Raw genomic sequence first — 18,204 nt, 5'->3', positions numbered from 1 at the left:
TCATATAGCAGGAGAGTCTCTATTGCCAGTGGCATTATAAAATTATGTGGAATTTGTAAGGCTGAAGGATGCCTCGGAGGGAAATTGTATAGTCAGGAAGTACCTGGTCATCCAGATATTATTACCAAACATAGCTAGAACCACCTTTTAAAACAATTTTAACGTTATTAGAGATTTTCACGGCCAAATGTATTATCGCAATTCATTTTTGGGTTATTTTGACGCGTTGCGCTTCCCCTTTCTTTAGCCTAAGTTTCTTGTAATTTTTTAAATAAATAATTATTTTAAAAGTTCACCATCGTAATAATTGGGATTTACCAAGTTTTGGTATGCAATCGACCAAGTTTTGTTATGCAATCGACCAAGTTTTGGTATGCAATCGACCAAGTTTTGTTATGCAATCGACCAAGTTTTGTTATGCAATCGACCAAGTTTTGGTATGCAATCGACCAAGTTTTGTTATGCAATCGACCAACTTTGTTATGCAATCGACCAAGTTTTGGTATGCAATCGACCAAGTTTTGGTATGCAATCGACCAAGTTTTGTTATGCAATCGACCAAGTTTTGTTATGCAATCGACCATGTTTTGGTATGCAATCGACCAAGTTTTGTTATGCAATCGACTAAGTTTTGTTATACAATCGACCAAGTTTTGTTATGCAATCGACCAAGTTTTGGTATGCAATCGACCAAGTTTTGTTATGCAATCGATCAAGTTTTGGTATGCAATCGACCAAGTTTTGTTATGCAATCGACCAAGTTTTGCTATGCAATCGACCAAGTTTTGTTATGCAATCGACCAAGTTTTGTTATGCGATCGACCAAGTTTTGGTATGCAATCGACCAAGTTTTGTTATGCAATCGACCAACTTTGTTATGCAATCGACCAAGTTTTGTTATGCAATCGACCAAGTTTTGGTATGCAATCGACCAAGTTTTGGTATGTAATCGACCAAGTTTTCTTACGCAATCGACCAAGTTTTCTTACGCAATCGACCAAGTTTTGGTATACAATCGACCAAGTCTTAGTAAGCGATCGACCGTTGTTAACCCTTGCTCCAATGCTTTAAACATTTAAAATTATTGAAACATGTCTTATTTACCTATTTTTGTGCTAAAAGCCCTGAGAATTGGATGTGCAACCTCCACTCAAGTCATGAACCACTTACATCCATTTTAATAATTATATGGCTTATGGCTTGATAACAATTTTTTTTGTTCGAAAATGCTTGTAAAAACATTTTAAAAATTTCCGGTTTGAATGGTAAATTCCACAAATCAGCGTGTTTGGCTCGTTCAAACGTCAATATAGTTTTGTTTGTGCGTTATTATAAATGGTTTAATTTAGCGGGATTCAAACACGTACCTAATAATACCATTAGTTCTGTGAACAGTAGACCTCGCGTCCAAAAAAGGATGTTTCTAATTTTCTCTTATTTGATAATTATAATCAAATCCAAAATGTCCTCTGAAATCACAAGATTTGTTAGTAGCTACTTAAATACCTACTTGCTTGATTATAAACCGTAAATAATTTACGTAACATTTAAAAAAATCAAATAAGGAAATCTAAAATTTTAAAATTAAAAAAAAAATGTTACAATCTCAATGAATCGAATCTCCTTTATCAAACTTTTTTCGGGCCGGTGGTAGGAACCACAATCTTTCAAACTTTTGCGGGATAAAAATGTAGTATCTAACACGGCAACCATTTTGAACCGGAACTGGAACGTAACAAACACATTTACAGCAGATGAAATGCCAAATGGTCGAGTTAAAACGGGACTTCACTACGCTCAGTCTCAGTGTGAGAGTGATTTTGGTCTTTACCTAAAGCCTCAAGTCCACGTTGGCGCCAACATGTGAATGCCGTGGCCAACGTTCGGACCTTTATCAAGTACGTAAAATATTACACGGTTATGAAATTTTTGCAAAACATAAAATAATGGAACATTTCTGATAAGAAGGCATAAAGCTTTCATGCTAGCTATTTTAAACTCGCGATAATAAAACTCGACCAGTTTGTTTATGTAAATTTATAATAATGTTAGGTCAAGCGCACTCAATATCCGATTATTCATATGCGATGTAATTTATTGTCAACTCATTAATATTTGCATAGTCATTGATGATGATTAATTTACATATAGATGAATCCACAATATCATGATTGATGCCGTCGTATATTCTAGAGTCTGATAACTTGTATTCCAAAATATATACATCGTTGACGAAAATTCATAATATTTCATCAGGTATTCAATAAAAGACATTTTTTGTTTGGTGTCTATTAATTTTCACCCGTAATGGTAACCCGTCAATACCGCCATGAAATAGAATTAAGGCGATGCACTACGCTGTGTAATATTTTAAATCGAGCCGCTATCAATAACACCCCTTACGTAGATGGCGATAAGGTTTAAATTCCCGCTTAACACCATCCGCCTGTTTTGATTTATGCAAGAAAAAAACATGGCCAAAAAGTGACTTTTATTTTATTTTGTAAATGTTCAGGCATAAATATTTAATTTTTTTCCGATCATTTTATTAATAACTTAATTTACCACATTATACAATAAAATCATAACCGAAAATGGTTCGTAAGTAGGAGATTTTGAACTTTAGCAGTTTTCATATGCCTTATACATTATTTTTTTCTGGGCTTATAAAAAGACTTATCTGAAAATACTCGATTATTTCAAAGGCCAAGATGTATTCTACTCGCAGTATTTAATTAAAGCATCTGAAACATTTCTAGGTGACCAAATTTTCAAACCAAATACACATGATTTTGCATACGTAGTGCATCGCCTTAAGTAAAAACGTCAGTCGTAGTGCGTGTTTGTACGCGGTTTGGTCTTTCAGCTATTCCAAAACCGCTGCGTTTAATCGCACTGCGTGCGCCTACATTGGTGTTTGAATGACTCGGGCCATTCGTACACGGAGATATGCAAACGACTTGAGTTTTATCCGAGTAGCGTACGCGCCGCTCATAAGTATCCGCCATACTATTTTGCTAGTGTTCGACGCGTCGTCTACGGGTTTGACATCAGTTTTTCGCTACTGACATCGCTGGTAGCACGCAACGCGAGTTGTACAGGGTGTATCGGCAAGTACCCGACAAAATTTAACCAGCTATTCCTCAGCACATTTGGAGTAAAACATGTTATGGGCGCTTTGCTGTCCGGTAACATTTTTTTCCATTAAAAACAAAAAATAAATAAAAAAATCCACACTCCGTCACTGTCATTTGCATTGTGTCTCGTGTTCAACAGCTGTTATTAGCAAGTGTGTCAAAAAGTGTCCTCGCTTTTTCGTACACACTAAATAATAATAGTTAAAAATGAGACGAATGGTGCCGTGCCATTTCGTTGTGCTTGTAAAAGCGCCCCAACGTGGGTACGTACGTACATTCACTATAAAAATAAAAAAAACATTATTCAACGAAACTCGAACAAAATATTGCCAGATGGGTTTTTAAACTTTGAAAAAGGATAAAACATTGGTGATATGTGGTGAAAATATGAATAATAAATTTTTTATTTTTAAAAATGTTACCGGACAGCAAAGTGCCTATAACATTTTTTACTACAAATGTACTAAGGAATGGCTGGTTAAAGTTTTTCGGGTACGTGCCGATACACCCTGTATTCGCATATACTACTTGTTTGACAGAAATGACGCTGAGAACATGATTTGAATGTGAAATTTGTTCTTCTTATCGATGTTTATATAACTATAATTTACCGGAATATATTTGAAAGGATTTAGCAGAGAAGGCGTGAATTGAGGTTGGAAAGAAATTATCAAGAACATCCTCATGTAGTTCCTTAGCGGCGACGAACGCCCTACAATTATCATTTATTTCGTTGAATGGGTGAACCCAAAATCTTCTTTTAGATCGTTTTTTATGCTTGTAGGAAAAGAACTCTAAGAAGAAATATATTATTGTAGCGTCTCCAACCGCTTTGTGTTTTTTTTAGTATTTTCAAGGGAAATTAGGCAATATTCCTTTGAAATTATTTTTAAAATCAGTCAATCAACATTTTAAATTCACTTAACAATTAGTAATCCGAACTTTATAGCAATTTCATTAGAGTGCAGTGTGTTAAAATGAATAATCGAAAATTCTGCTAAAAATATTCGAAATTCGATGAACTTGAACTTGCTACGGGGATACTGTAGGTACGCCAGATGTTTTCAATGGAATTCTTGGAAACTCTGAAGGCCCTAAGAAATTTTTCGTTAAGCCCAGGGTTATTATCCCATGATCACTATTATTACCTGATCATGTACTCATTTTATTTAACTTAATTTCACTTATTTTTGTAATACCTGCATCAACTGTAAAGCGTCCCTGAGGTGATATCTCACAAAAGCGGCGCTATATAAATTGTCCAATAAATAAATTGTCTTCGTCGTTAGAGTCACTTGACATTGTATTAATTCCGCGACTGCACTTGAAAAAGTTATCAAGTTCTGTGTAATTCGGGTAGCGTTGTGTACATAAACCAGCTTTAAAGAGCAGCATAATATACTTGTTGTTGCGTCTCACGTCACGTTGGTTGTAAGTATCTCCGTGTACGAAGGGCCTTAATTGTACCGACTTCGTCTTCCATCAACTTCGCGTCGTACTTTCTTCTTTCTCCGTCCATCTTATCCCAAAAAACCATTTTTTCACGTAAAATGGATGGCGTTCACTTTATAGAACCCTTTTTTATTATTCTTATCAGCATATTGATTGGTGACGTTTTCTTTCTAAACTGATTAAATTGGATTTGAAATCTGCTTCAACTAACCGGTTTATTTATTTTTATACGTATCTAAACATTAAGGCCAGTGATTGTGACGGTTCATTTGCTACGTTACGCGTGTATGTAAGAAAGTGCTGTATCCAGAGGCGGATTTGCCCTTAGGCCTATGTAGGCCCGGGCCTAGGGCGGCCAGATATTAGGGGCGGCCAATCGTGACAAAAAAGTCACAGATGATAACAAGAAATTACTTCCTAAGTACCTAAATATTCTACGTACGAAATAGCGATATGCAAGAGCGTGTTCACACACAGCGCGCCCCCACGTCCCGCAGCCGCCCTCGCCACACCTATCATGCTCCGTCGCTCGCCCGCTCGCGTATTTCCAATCCCTACCGTGATTCAGTTGCGCTAGTGACTGAACCGCGTTAGGTATTGTTATGCATAATAGCGTGTTCACACACAGAGCTATAATATGCGTGGGATGGCGTATTTCAGCATATCGCTCGCCATACTTTCCAATTTGGAATGAATGGACATACGTATGAATACATCCCTCCAACTGCGGTGCAAGGTGATGGGTCAAGATAGTCCGGCTGGAAAAGTCAAAAGGCCTCCCTCACCCAGTCTCTCTCGATCCGGCCCGCCACGCAGCAGGTGGGCAGACGTATCCGCCGCCAAGACCTGGACAAATCTCACCCCATGAACCATGAATGATAATGGCAGGAAAATTAAAACGGTTTTGACCCTAGGAACTTACTGAAAAGTTTGGATACTCCTGGTCAATATGATGGGTACTGAGAAAGGGGCGGCTACATGGTCTGGGGCCTAGGGCAGCCAAGACTACAAATCCGCCTCTGGCTGTATCATTTTGCTTTATCACTAATAGTAATATTATATTTGTTTAATCTATTTCATAACGTTTTTTTAAATTAACCCCACACAGGAGGCCCTGAAGAAAATAATTTCCCTCAGGGCTTATGTCATCTTTGATAATGCTGTGTGGAGGATATTTTTAAGGAAAGGAAGTTCTGGGATGGGTAGGAATCTAGGGGTGATTGTGTCAAAGAGTGACGGATGTATGAATCCATCCTTATCGCAGCGATGCAAGGCGATGGGTCGAGAGAGACCAGCTGCAGAGGTCAAAGGGTCTCCCTAAACCGGCTCACCATGCAGCTGGCTGGCAGGCGCATCCGCCGAACACTCGACAAACCTGGGCACCTAACGTAGCGAACTACTTGGGGTAACCTATGGCAGAGGTGTTGGCTATCCAATAAATGGTACCTGGGGCGACGGTACCCATACCCGCCTCCCAAATTTGTTTTGTTGAAATTTTGTATCTGCTCAACCCATTAATGAGCCTCTTGTATGTTTTTTTGTGAAAACGGAAATATTCCAAAAATAATGAACACTTAAGACTTTTTTTAACAAATTAAACAAATACGTGTCATTTGCACGTAAAATCACCAGGGGCTCTATTCCTGAATCGAGGGCGCTCGTAATCGCCGTCGAAAGTACGTACGTTGGTCGTCGTTGCTATTCCCGAAATTGGTCGAAGGTACATACTTCGACGCCAAACGTCAAAAGTCATTCCACACAACAACTACTGGGTATAACCAGTAGAAACAGGGCAGCGAGTGGTAGGTTGTTGGCGTTTCTATGGAATTGGCTGTCAAAATCTAGTCTAGCTGTCAATTTTTGTTTTACCGCGCGGATTCCGAAAATGTAAAAGTGGGTAAAAATTTCCCACTTACTAAGTCTTTATCGGAGCTTACAAGCTCAATTGAGAGTTGCTTTTGGCAATTTGTAATATGTCCCGCAGAAATTTCTGTTTTGAATAACGAATAACTGTTGTCTGTTTGACAGTCACACCATAGAAATCCCAAAAACATCAGGAACATAGACAATATTCACAGGGGTGCCAATATAATCATCTCTTCTACCAACTTCGACCGTTCGACGCTCAAGAATACGTAAAATTGAAACATTCGAAAAAGTTAGTCGCGACGACTAGTAGTTTTTCACTCGAAGACGGCGCATACGAAAACGATTGATCGTTTAACTCCAGAATCGCAGGCCAGAATAGCTTGACTTTTTCTATTGACATTTTAAAGCTGACAATGAAGTTGACGAGTTTAGCTGACGCGTTGTTATAAAGATATTATGTAAATTAATTTGTATTTCTAATTGTCTGACCAGACCGTAGCATAATTAGGTAACTTTTTACAAATTAAAATAACTTCGGTAATGTAATTTAACAGACAAGCTGACACCTGCTGCTACAAACACTGCTTTTGAGAGGCGCACAAATCTTTCTCGAGCATAAATCAAATCCGACGGAGTTTTTTTCAATCACTTATAATTTCAATAAATACAATTATTCCCAATGATTTTTGCTACCCGAAAACGCTAAATTTCAAATAAAATAACGTGAGACAGCGAACGCAGAAACACATAAACGTATGATGGACAACCTAGTGACAGTACCTCGTATTCTACTACTTTGCTCGCACGTGTTTTAAAGTGGCCCACTGACGGGCGAGCATGTCCGCGGCGAGCAATCCGAGCATGACGTCACGCGATGTATTCGGCGGATGTATATATACCTTATATTTAGATGAGACATGAAGCGAAAAAATGGGTTCCGCTTTTTTAACTCCAAGTCTAACTGAAATACTAAAACTACCGAATCGGGACTACGCGCACCGCTTATCCGGTTCTAATAGTGGAACAAGGTAGGCTAAGGTAGGCGATACATTACGCTATATGCATCATGGCTCGGCCCATTTCAGCAAATCGCTCGCCATACACTACCATTGGGAATGTTTGGCGAGCGATATGCTGAAATAAGCCAAGTAACGAAAATATAGCGCACTTATAGCGTTGTCTGTCACAAGCTTAAGGTACGCTACACAGGCTTAATTTTAGCTTTATGCTTTACAGAGATGTTCAAAAAGTCTAAATATTTATTACAATGGAGGCGAATTTCGACAAATTAGCATTTAAATTTTCCCAGAGAACTGTGATACAAAGTTTAAAAAAATACTAGGTTGGTACTACGAGTACTAATCATTTATTTATTTGAGGAACATAAACAGTCTTAGTAATACAATATACATAAGAGGATAACAAAAAAACAGACCAATTATTAATGTTCACAGATAGATATTCAGAAGCATAAAACTAACCTGTAAACTAGAATATTTAATAAAAATAAAAAAAGCATAAAGCAGCAAATAAGAAAAATAATAATACGAATGTAAATTCAACAAACGATAAACCTATAATATGCCTACCATAAACAGCAATAAATAAAAGTGATTATAACTATACTTAAATAGACTTGGGTTGGAACGGGAAAGGGGAGGAGAGGGGTAAGGAAAAGTTGCCACGCAAGTAATATTAAAATATTAGGTACAATCAATTTAACAGTCGTGAATATGAGTTAGAATGTGATACAATGAAATTCTGTAGTGATAGTAACTAGCAGTGAATATGTCAGCACGAGTGTCTATGTTTGCAAATTTATTATTATAGTAGTTACATGTCCTTTGCATAAATTCATTTTGATTGGAATTGGTATTGCATCTATCAATGTAGAAAAGGGTATTTTGTCTGCTGTATCGAATTGGCGCATGGAAATTTACTTTGTTCAGCCACTCCGGGCAGTCAACTTTAGAGTTAATAATTTTATACAAGAGCATCTGATCAACGACAATCCTCCTGTTGAGTAGTTTCGTGATTCTAAAATGTTTCTAGATTTCGTCGTAAGAGTTGTATTTGTTAAATGATTTAAAATTGAGGAATTTGAGAAATCGTTCCTGAACTCTTTCTAACCTGTAACATAAACAATATAGCGCGGGTTCCAAACCGGTGGACAGTACTCCAGGTGAGGACGAACATGTGAATTGTAGAGAGTCAGATATGTCTTAGTTTTTTTGAAAAATTTGCATGTTCTCAGTACAAAACCTAGACTTTTTGATGCTTTGGTGACAATGTTATCAACTTGTTTATCAAAGGTAAGTTTAGAGTCCAAGAAAACCCCGAGATCACGCACATAGTCTTTATTTGTTAAAATCGATCCAGAAATGGTGTAATCATGCAGTATTTTCACACGGTTACGTGTGAATGTGACTTTGCAACATTTAGAAATATTGATAAAAAGCTTATTTCTGAGACAGTAATCCGTCAGTCGACCAAGATCTGCTTGTAAACGCGCAGAACAGTCCGGGGAGCTTATAAGAAGGTATATCTTCATATCGTCAGCAAATAGTAAAATTTGAGCGTTGTGAAAACATGTCGTTATATCATTAATATAGATAGAGAAAAGCAAACGACCCAAAATGGACCCCTGAGGCACACCGGAAGTAATGATTTTCCAGACGGAGGAAAATCCACCCACTGTCACAGCCTGGGACCTGTTTGTTACGTATGAGGATAACCAACGAAGGAGATCTCCATGAATACCATGATTAGCAATTTTTCTAAGCAGAATGTTGTGGTTGATCTTGTCAAAAGCCTTGCTATAGTCGGTATAGATTGTATCAACTTGCACACGTTTATCCATGGAGGCAGACAAGAAGTTTGTAAAAGTTATAAGATGTATAGTAAAAATATGGTAAAATATTATTTTTACTGACAGATATGAGTAATGAAAAAGTATTTAGTTTAATTTCGATTTTGTTTAGCTATTTTTAACATGTTTTATAATTATTATTCATCACAATGTTCTTGACATCCACACCTGTCCCTTCAATAAAATAATAATAATATTTGTTCAGGTGTATGCATTGACATAAATACAAAGACGCGTTATGTTCATACTAAATGAACAAAAAATATGGCACGTTCCTATTTCTAGATTTAAATCGAATAACGGAACGCACGAGAAAAGAATAGCCACAACGAATTTGTGGAATGAATGAAATGGCTGCAAATAACATCATACATAGCTAAATGAATGGAACGCATTAGAAAGAGATAGCCATTCAAAGAATATGTGTACGGATGAAACGACTAAATTATTATGAATGCCCCACGTTTCTTGGGACAACAGTTGCGAGGTCAAAGCGACCACTGACGGGTGAGCACGACGGCACCAAGCATGACGAATGACGACACAGGCGAGTGACGAGCATTTTTATATCGACGTCTTGCTCAGACTGCTCGCCGCGAACATGCTCGCCCGTTAGTGGGCTGTTTTTACCATCATTCTTTGCTGAACGAGCGAGCAGTAGAATCTTAGTAGAATACAACGTCTGTCGCTAGGTTGTCATCCATACTCTTTTATGTGTTTCTGCGTTCGCTGTCTCTCACTTTATTTTATTCGAAAAGCATTATGAATAATTGTATTTATTGAGAAAATAAGTGATTTTTGAGTGCATTCGAATGGAAAGAAATCCATCAGATTTGGTTTTTGCTCGAGAATGATTTGTGCACATCTCAAAACCCCAAGGGTGTATATCCAAAAATACCGCATTGAATAATAATAATGAGTAGCTGTAGTTGCTAACTTTCCCCATTTTTTTCACCACGCCGAATAACCAGTTACCCAATAATAACTTTCGATGTTTAAATTCCGATTTCTCCTATCTCTTCAACAAACAACTCGCTTAATGTAATCTTTAAAATAATATTATATTATACATACAAATATTAGTAGAAACACCGTTCGAATGATTTTAGCCGTCACGTTTAATTTGACATACCCACGTAGAATTTAGCGCGTGTCATAATATGGGAGACTCGCGTGAAAAAGTAATAGAATAAGTAAAAAATGGTTGATATTTCATGTAAAATATATGAGTTTTGCGGAAATTCTTACGTCTTTTTTATTAAGTGTCGTTTTCTTTAATGTGTCATAGTATGGGAGACACATGCAACAATATCGTGAAAGTCAGGAAATAAGTAAAAAATGATACACATTTCATGTTCGACGTGTATGAACAAAAGAAATGTGATGGCTTTTTTGCTACTTGTCAATTCTTTTTTGTAGTGCTCCGTACGGCTGCGCAGTTGTCGTAAATCATTGAATAAATTTCCGTACTGTGCAAGTAAAAGCATTTGTATCTATCTTCACGTCGATATTCTGCACCCAGACTGCGAATTTCGGCTCTCCCTTTGTACTGAAACTTCTAACCCGTTCGATTTGGAAATATATATTTGACAGAATATTTTTGACTTCGGTTTGATTTGAAAATAATACGTAGTGAAAGTGATGTCAGGTCTGAAAATCACGGGAAATGTTCTAAAATGATACGCTTATTAAATAATAATACACTTTGATCGCCGTGTGGTAGGAGAACGGAGTTATGAGCGGTCACGATTGGACGGCGCTCGTTTGACAGATGTGGAAAGGCAGATGTTCGTCGGGCGGCAATTATCACTATTAGCAGTCACCAGTGTCAGTAGTGTGGCGCGATATTTTAAGTGGCCAGCGCCAAACACGTGACAAATAATAACACAAAGTACCTATTATTCTATTTTTATATATGCATAAAGGCCGTCTCTCCGGCAGAACGTGGTCTTCGGCAATAGGTAATAATACTAATAAAGATCGCATGATATCCGTGTTCCCCGCATTCGTTCAGTTCGAAGTGCGGCGAAGTTTCAAGTTTGATAATTTCATTATTCGTGAGCCGTGTTCCCCGTCGGACGTCATCAGCGGTCATCTGTTATTCCGTTCGCCGCGCGATCGATTTTCATACAAAAGTTTCGGTGTTTTTATTGTGCAGTGCGTTGAACCGAAAGTGTCTGGACCAAGGAGCGGAGAAAGTTGACATTCTCAGCAACTCTGATACGCTTTCAAAACTAACATAAAAACAGTAGTTTCATTTATAATTTAATTTACACAAGTGTTCGATTCGCCCGCTGTCCAAAGAAACGAGAAACAACACGATCACGCGATCGGAATCTTTGCTACGCACAACACGAATGTTAGTAGTTTTCAATGTTATTAAAATATAAATACAGATTATTTATCATTGCTGCTTTTATTTGATTTTGTGTGAGTCAATTGGGCAAGATCAGATATTATTTCTTTTGGCCCATACTTAGAAGTACACGTCAGTTGAAAATTTTGCCTCGTCAGTTGCTATTACCACTGCAGACAGTCATCGAATTCTGCTTAATTTCTGCCCTTTTGTGTTATTCTTTTAATTGTATTTTCCATGCTACTTTATTGACTTTGTTGTGATGTTTGTCCGATATCTAAAGCTGTCTTCCCTTTGTGCGGTGGTGTTCAGTGAGTGACGAGGACCTTAGCCTCTCAATGGAGGGCCCAACCACATCAATCCACGGTCCAAATGAAGTTATCATTGAGATTGGTGTATGTGTATTTGTTGAATTGCCACTTTGTGGGCTCAGCATGAGTTTTTCGCTTTATTGGTGAACTAACAATAAGACCATCAGAATATTTTTGAATTTCCCCCCCATTTTTATGGCACCTACTTAACTGTCATCTGTCATTCGTTTTTCCCTAAAATAATGGTATTTGATGGTACCTAATTTCACTGTATAAACATTTTTTTAAATTTCGCTACATAAAAAAAAGGTATTCATTGATTTATGTCTACATAAATTTAGACAAACGGAATTCAAAACTTCGTTTGTGTGAAAGCACTATAAAACAATAATTGGACGGTACCTACTTACTCTTTCACTACAAAAATTAAAAATAAATTCCCTTTCAAAAAAGTTATTTGTTTCCCTAGATTCATTCAGTGCTTGACTTTAATATGACCACCCCCCCAGACAAAATCAGAGAACAGTTACACTTACTCAAGTCACCAAAACAGCTTTTTTTTTAAATTTCATTACCCAAAGCAGGTTGTTGCTGTTTTTGCTAATGCTTTGTTTGAGTAGGTAGGTACTGTTACTTTTATCATGAAAATAAAAAAACTTTAAAACAATCATGCATCCCCCAAACCTTGAGACTTTTCTATTTTTGTTCCTAAAAAACCCAGTTTCTGGGAATTTAAATTATTTCCGAGTGTCAAATAATTAATGTTCATGAACATTTCTCGAGACAAAAGTATTTTGTGTGTTGACTCATTTTAGAACACATCTTATATTTTCTTTTTCATACTATCATTTGTATTGATTAATAAAATGATTTAAAAACTTGAAATCTCAAAGAAAAATCACAAAGCTTTCATGATTGTATGTTTCTCTGTGGTACATTTAATATTTAAAATCTACATTATCATTACTTCCTAAAACTGGTTATAAATATACTTTGCCGCATGTTCATTCTTCAACATAAAACAAAAGGTTAATCAAAACAAACTGAAGGTCATAATCAGTTTTATCAGTAATATGGAATATGGATTGGCTCTTAGCTGATCATTGTTAGGCCAGAATAGATTTTGCGTAGGTCATGTTCATATAAGAATAGAGGAAAATTAAATGAAAAAAAAACCTGTTTTTAAACCCATAATCATTGTCTAGAATTCAAATTTTATGGTATAATACAGTGATTGACTAGTTTTTACTATTTTTACTGTAATTTTTAGTCCTTTCACCAATCAAAACAAAAAGTGAATGCAATCTTATGTAAATATTTACTTTATTAGTGATGAATTACCTCAGTTTCGTTCTATTACTGTTATTTTTTATTTGAGCATTCTCTCAATACATGATGTTGAAAATTTATCCCAAGTAAAACTCAAATGTTTAATTTACATAAATCAAATACTATCATAATAATTGTGTACCTAATATTATGTATGTTTCATTTGCATCACTAAATGTATAATAAACTTGGATAATATTTCTTAAATTGCTTATTGCTTAATTGTAAATAATGATGTAATAATTTTGACTTTGTTTTAAGTTAGTCAACTAGTTGTGTGCTATATATAGACGAAAGGAAGACATTTATGTCTTAGAGATTTATTTTGATGGTTCTTTGAGAGCACAGGCGTCAGGCGGGAATGCTGGCCTTGTTCTACCGGTATTTCAATGGAAGATGCTCCAATGAACTAGCGTCATTTATTCCCTTGTGCATAGTCATTTGTTCACGGTTGACATTTGTCACATGAGAATGATTCATTCTCAAGTTCAACTGCTCGGTTGTGGAACGATTTGCCGGCCTCTGTGTTTCCTCCCTCCTACAACATTCTCTCCTCCTCAAAAAGACTCCACACAGCATCCCCAAAGATGACACAAGCCCTGAGGGAAATTGTTTTCCTCTCCTTTTTGGAGTATTTCACAGTTTGATGAGCTGTTAGTGGCAGCTCATAGTGCTTATCTTTCGATTGTGGTTTGATGATCAAAAGTGACGTGAAATGGCTAACAATCCATCATTTATGTCAAATAATTTGTTTTATCAAATGTGGGTCGAGGTACTTAGTTTGGATTTTTAAAGGTTTTTTTTTGAAATTATCAAATACGACATTATAGGTCTGACCACTGAAGAGATAAATATAAGTATGTATGTTGTGGACATGTCCGTATGCATAAAGTAAGCTCAAATTTATCTTACTTCCAGTGAAATTCATAAAATATAGAAAAAAAATTAGAGTACAGCACAAGAGTCCCAACTACTCCCATTCGTCTGGATCTATTGAGACTATGGCATCCCCAATTGGGGTGGGGTATGTTGTGAGGTTGAAGGTAGTGGGGAGGGGAAGATGAATGCGTGGAAATACCCGGTTTTCAGATCTGGTCACCAAACACTTCTAAAACCATTTCAAGCAACTTTTCGATTATGGATGTTGGTCTTTCACCAGGGTGAATCTTTCTTAATAATAATATTTGGCTAATTTATGAAGCGCCGTTTTCGAGAAAAATCACCCCAAGGGCGTTGTACAAATTTCTTAAATAATTTATACTAGAACTACTGACTTAAAACTAGTGACTTACGACTAAGCCTTACTACTACTGTCTTACGACTAGACCTATAACTACTATCTTAGTGACATCATCATTTCTTGGGTGGATAACTGATTTCGTTTCTCTCTCTTGGGACCTAGGATTCGAAAAGTCTAATGTACTGTGGAGGTGAACTGGTCGAAGTGTCCGAAGTCATACCTTAATTGGCGACACTAGTTATCTTTCAAATCGGTATTATTATAGACCACGCTTCTAGGCATTAGCTGTTCAGTGATTCTGACATATACCCGTTAGTGGGCCAACTCATTAAATCGTTTAGTCTTAACTTTGCTATGTCCAAAGGTTTAAATTTATTAATGACCAGATTGCTATTTGTGTTAGAAGCCCGTCTGTTTTAAATTACTGTCACCGAGTTCCAACTTCTATATTTAAATGTTTTTAAATATATTTAACTGAGTAAGTTAAATTAGTTGACATCTACAACTTTTCTTTCTGTCTGACAGGTCATTATTCATGTAAATTACAACCTGGTAAAAATAATATACAATGTCGAATAATGTTTGTAAAACTATTTGGGATTTTTCAAGTGCTACAGTTTATCTTCTGAGAAATTAAGTTTAATTCATTTTATAGATTAATTTTTTAACTTAAAAAACATGTCAATATTGAATCTATCTTTCCTTTCATTTTATAAATACTAGTAAAATATTAGACTTTGTAAATAAATATTAGACTTTGCGTAGTGTTGATTACAGGGAACACACAAACAAATTTACAGACAGACAAAATACAAAGTGGTTGAATCAAAACAAGACTTCTGAATCAAAATAAAAACTCATTAAATCATATTTTAAATAATGATCTGCTAAGTTTATATCTATATAAGTTTTGCGTGTGACGGCCATTTCGCCCTTTGAAGACACGCATTTGATAATGCATTCGAAAGGCGAAACAGCTATCACGCTGTTAGCAGAACTATCACAAATATTTTAATTATTATGTAGATTTTTTGAATTCTGAACAGTCTTAGTATACTGCACAGTGGCAAATGATCTTAGTATCGCCCTAGTGAAGGATAAATCACCATGCGGAATCGAAATGTTGCTTGAAATGGATGCTCCAAGCTTCATCTTCATATCATACGCCTTCCCATTCCCTTGTTCCTCAATTTTGAGATGCCATAGTCCCACTGGTACTGTACAGCACAAAGACTCTTGTGTAGTATTCACATTTTGATAGTTGCCGACACTCTATTACAATTTTTTTTATTACCTATTATTTTTACAAACACTAAAATGTGCCATATTTGAATTCCCAATAAACAATTAAATTAACACATTCTCTACTTGTTTCACAAACTGTTAAGTAGTTAGCACTTAACTGTGCTTTATAGTTTGCTGTAGTTGTTTTGTTGCCCAGTCAATCATATCGGGTCGTTGAACTTCAACTACATCCACTTCCACTACCATCAAATTATCATTATTAGTATTATTTGTTCCTATGGCTTAGAGTGACCACAGACATAGGAATTAATAGACGAGAAGATAATGGCGAGGGGTAAAATCAACTGTTGAAGAACGAAGGGAGTGAAGCTGACTGTGATTTGTCAATAAATCAATCTGACAGTAAAAAGGCATCTCGCATTATAATATCACCATTTACTTCTTAAAAGTAAAATCTGCTTTTGAATGAATAGACATTTTTACATGGGAGCGCAAGTCCAAATTCGGCAAAAAAATTCGGTTCTATTTTCAGAGTCGAATATTTCGTTTAAGTATTTAGTTAAGACACTTTTATAAATGTTCATAATTTACATCCCAGCAACCAACCAGCTTTGTGTTTCGCGTCCAGACATTTCTCGATGTGATAGTAACAACTGATTCATATTATACGATGTGAATATGCTTAAAATAAAGTAAAATAATGCTTATATATGGAATGTAATACGACAATTGGGTTTATTCTCTTTTTCACATCTATTTTTACAAGTTTTCATAGTACAAGTCAACATTTTGCAGTGTTATTTCGTAAAATGAACCGATGATGCCTCGACCATAGTTCGCACAAGAATGATGACGTCACGTTTTCAAATTTCACTTGAGGCCATACGCGAGCACAGCCGGCTCCAATGGAACCGGTATGGGGAGTGGGGATAATACGCTTTTAATCACTTAGGGCAGGTCTACTAATATTCATATGTCTACGAGAGTGACCCATCATCCATTTCTGTCATGCTACATAATTGGTTGTGAAAAAACACTGAAATTTTACAGTAATATTTTTAAGAGTTTTTTCTTCTTTTAGTTCTTTTTTATTAATAAATTGTTTTTTTGACAAAGCATTGAGCATTTTTCAACAGTTTGAACCAAGATTTGAAAAAAACTTTTATAATTTTTTTATTGTCATTTTATTTCATAAATCTACAGTGTACGGAAACTAAAATCTAAACCGTCCTAGAATCAGTGTTTGACGGGGAATCAAACATGGAGTTTGAAATATCACAACTTAAGAAAAAGTACTTTATATTTTTTGTGTTTGAGTAGGACGAGGAGAAAGTCTAAAAAAAAATTTATTTTTATTTTTGTGGATAAGTTACGGGCTCAAAGGTTTGTAGTGCCTATAGATCTCATGTGAGAAGCAAACTCAGCCTGTCTTGAGTGCTAGCCGAGTGTTCTTCCCATCAGGCTATACAACCGATTGGTAACTCACCACTGTCATTATTTGTAATATTTTGTAGAGGGATTACTGTACTGGGAGACCAATAATAATAGTCATCAGGTCAAACAAAGTACAAAAAATAATCTCATTATGGTATACGAAATGCCTTTTTCATTTCAGCGTTTTCAGCACGTCACCTTCAGTGAAAGATATTTGAAATCCGTGAATAATTGTAATTTTTTGTCACATGTTCAACTTTTGTAATCTGTATATCATGTGATTGAATTTCTGTTTGTGTGAAATATTTGCCTTAATTTGATGTGCCGTTTCTTCCATCGATATACACAATTCTTTTTTTTCTACTTCCGTGAAATAGATTTCTCGAACACGGTTGCGCTCGTTAGGCGTGTCGATAATCAAGCCGATGTTGACAATAAAAAAAATAAGAATCACCCGACGATAGCAAAACTGGAGGGTATTTTCTATGGATCGCCCTTCCTAAATGTTAAATGTCAAACGCAATCATTTTAAATATTGATTTAAATCACAGACATAGGAATAAATAGACGAGAAGATAATGGCGAGGGGTAAAATCAACTGTTGAAGAACGAAGGGAGTGAAGCTGACTGATTCGTCAATAAATCAATCTGACAGTAAATAGGCATCTCGCATTATAATATCACCATTTACTTCTTAAAAGTAAAATCTGCTTTTGAATGAATAGACATTTTTACATGGGAGCGCAAATTACTCACCACGTTATGAACAAATTTGCGAAGTCCAAATTCGGCAAAAAATTTCTTCTATTTTCAGAGTCGAATATTTCGTTTAAGTATTTAGTTAAGACACTTTTATAAATGTTCATAATTTACTTCCCAGCAACCAACCAGCTTTGTGTTTCGCGTCCAGACGTTTCTCGATGTGATAGTAACAACTGATTCATATTATACGATGTGAATAA

At 36.0% G+C, this 18,204-nt stretch overlaps 1 protein-coding gene across 6 annotated transcripts in view; it reads left to right on the top strand.

Moving 5' to 3' along the window:
- Positions 1 to 18,204, top strand: part of Tango5 (Transport and Golgi organization 5) — a 46,206-nt gene that overhangs the window by 5,276 nt on the left and 22,726 nt on the right. The window contains exons 1-2 of one of the 6 annotated variants that reach the window (XM_089645187.1): positions 11,301 to 11,686; positions 11,967 to 12,078. The exons of 2 other annotated variants lie outside the window; for them this stretch is intronic. In XM_089645187.1, the coding sequence (XP_089501313.1) occupies positions 12,022 to 12,078 (57 nt within the window). In that variant the 5' untranslated portion in view covers positions 11,301 to 11,686; positions 11,967 to 12,021. 3 more of the 6 variants (XM_089645190.1, XM_089645188.1, XM_089645186.1) reach the window with 3 other exon arrangements.

Source organism: Hesperophylax consimilis, chromosome 22 (genome assembly GCF_061612785.1).
Source record: "Hesperophylax consimilis isolate HC1 chromosome 22, BYU_Hcon_1.0, whole genome shotgun sequence".
NCBI lineage: Eukaryota > Metazoa > Arthropoda > Insecta > Trichoptera > Limnephilidae > Hesperophylax > Hesperophylax consimilis.
Note: the sequence above shows the minus strand (reverse complement) of the source record. Positions and strands in the feature narration are given on the sequence as shown.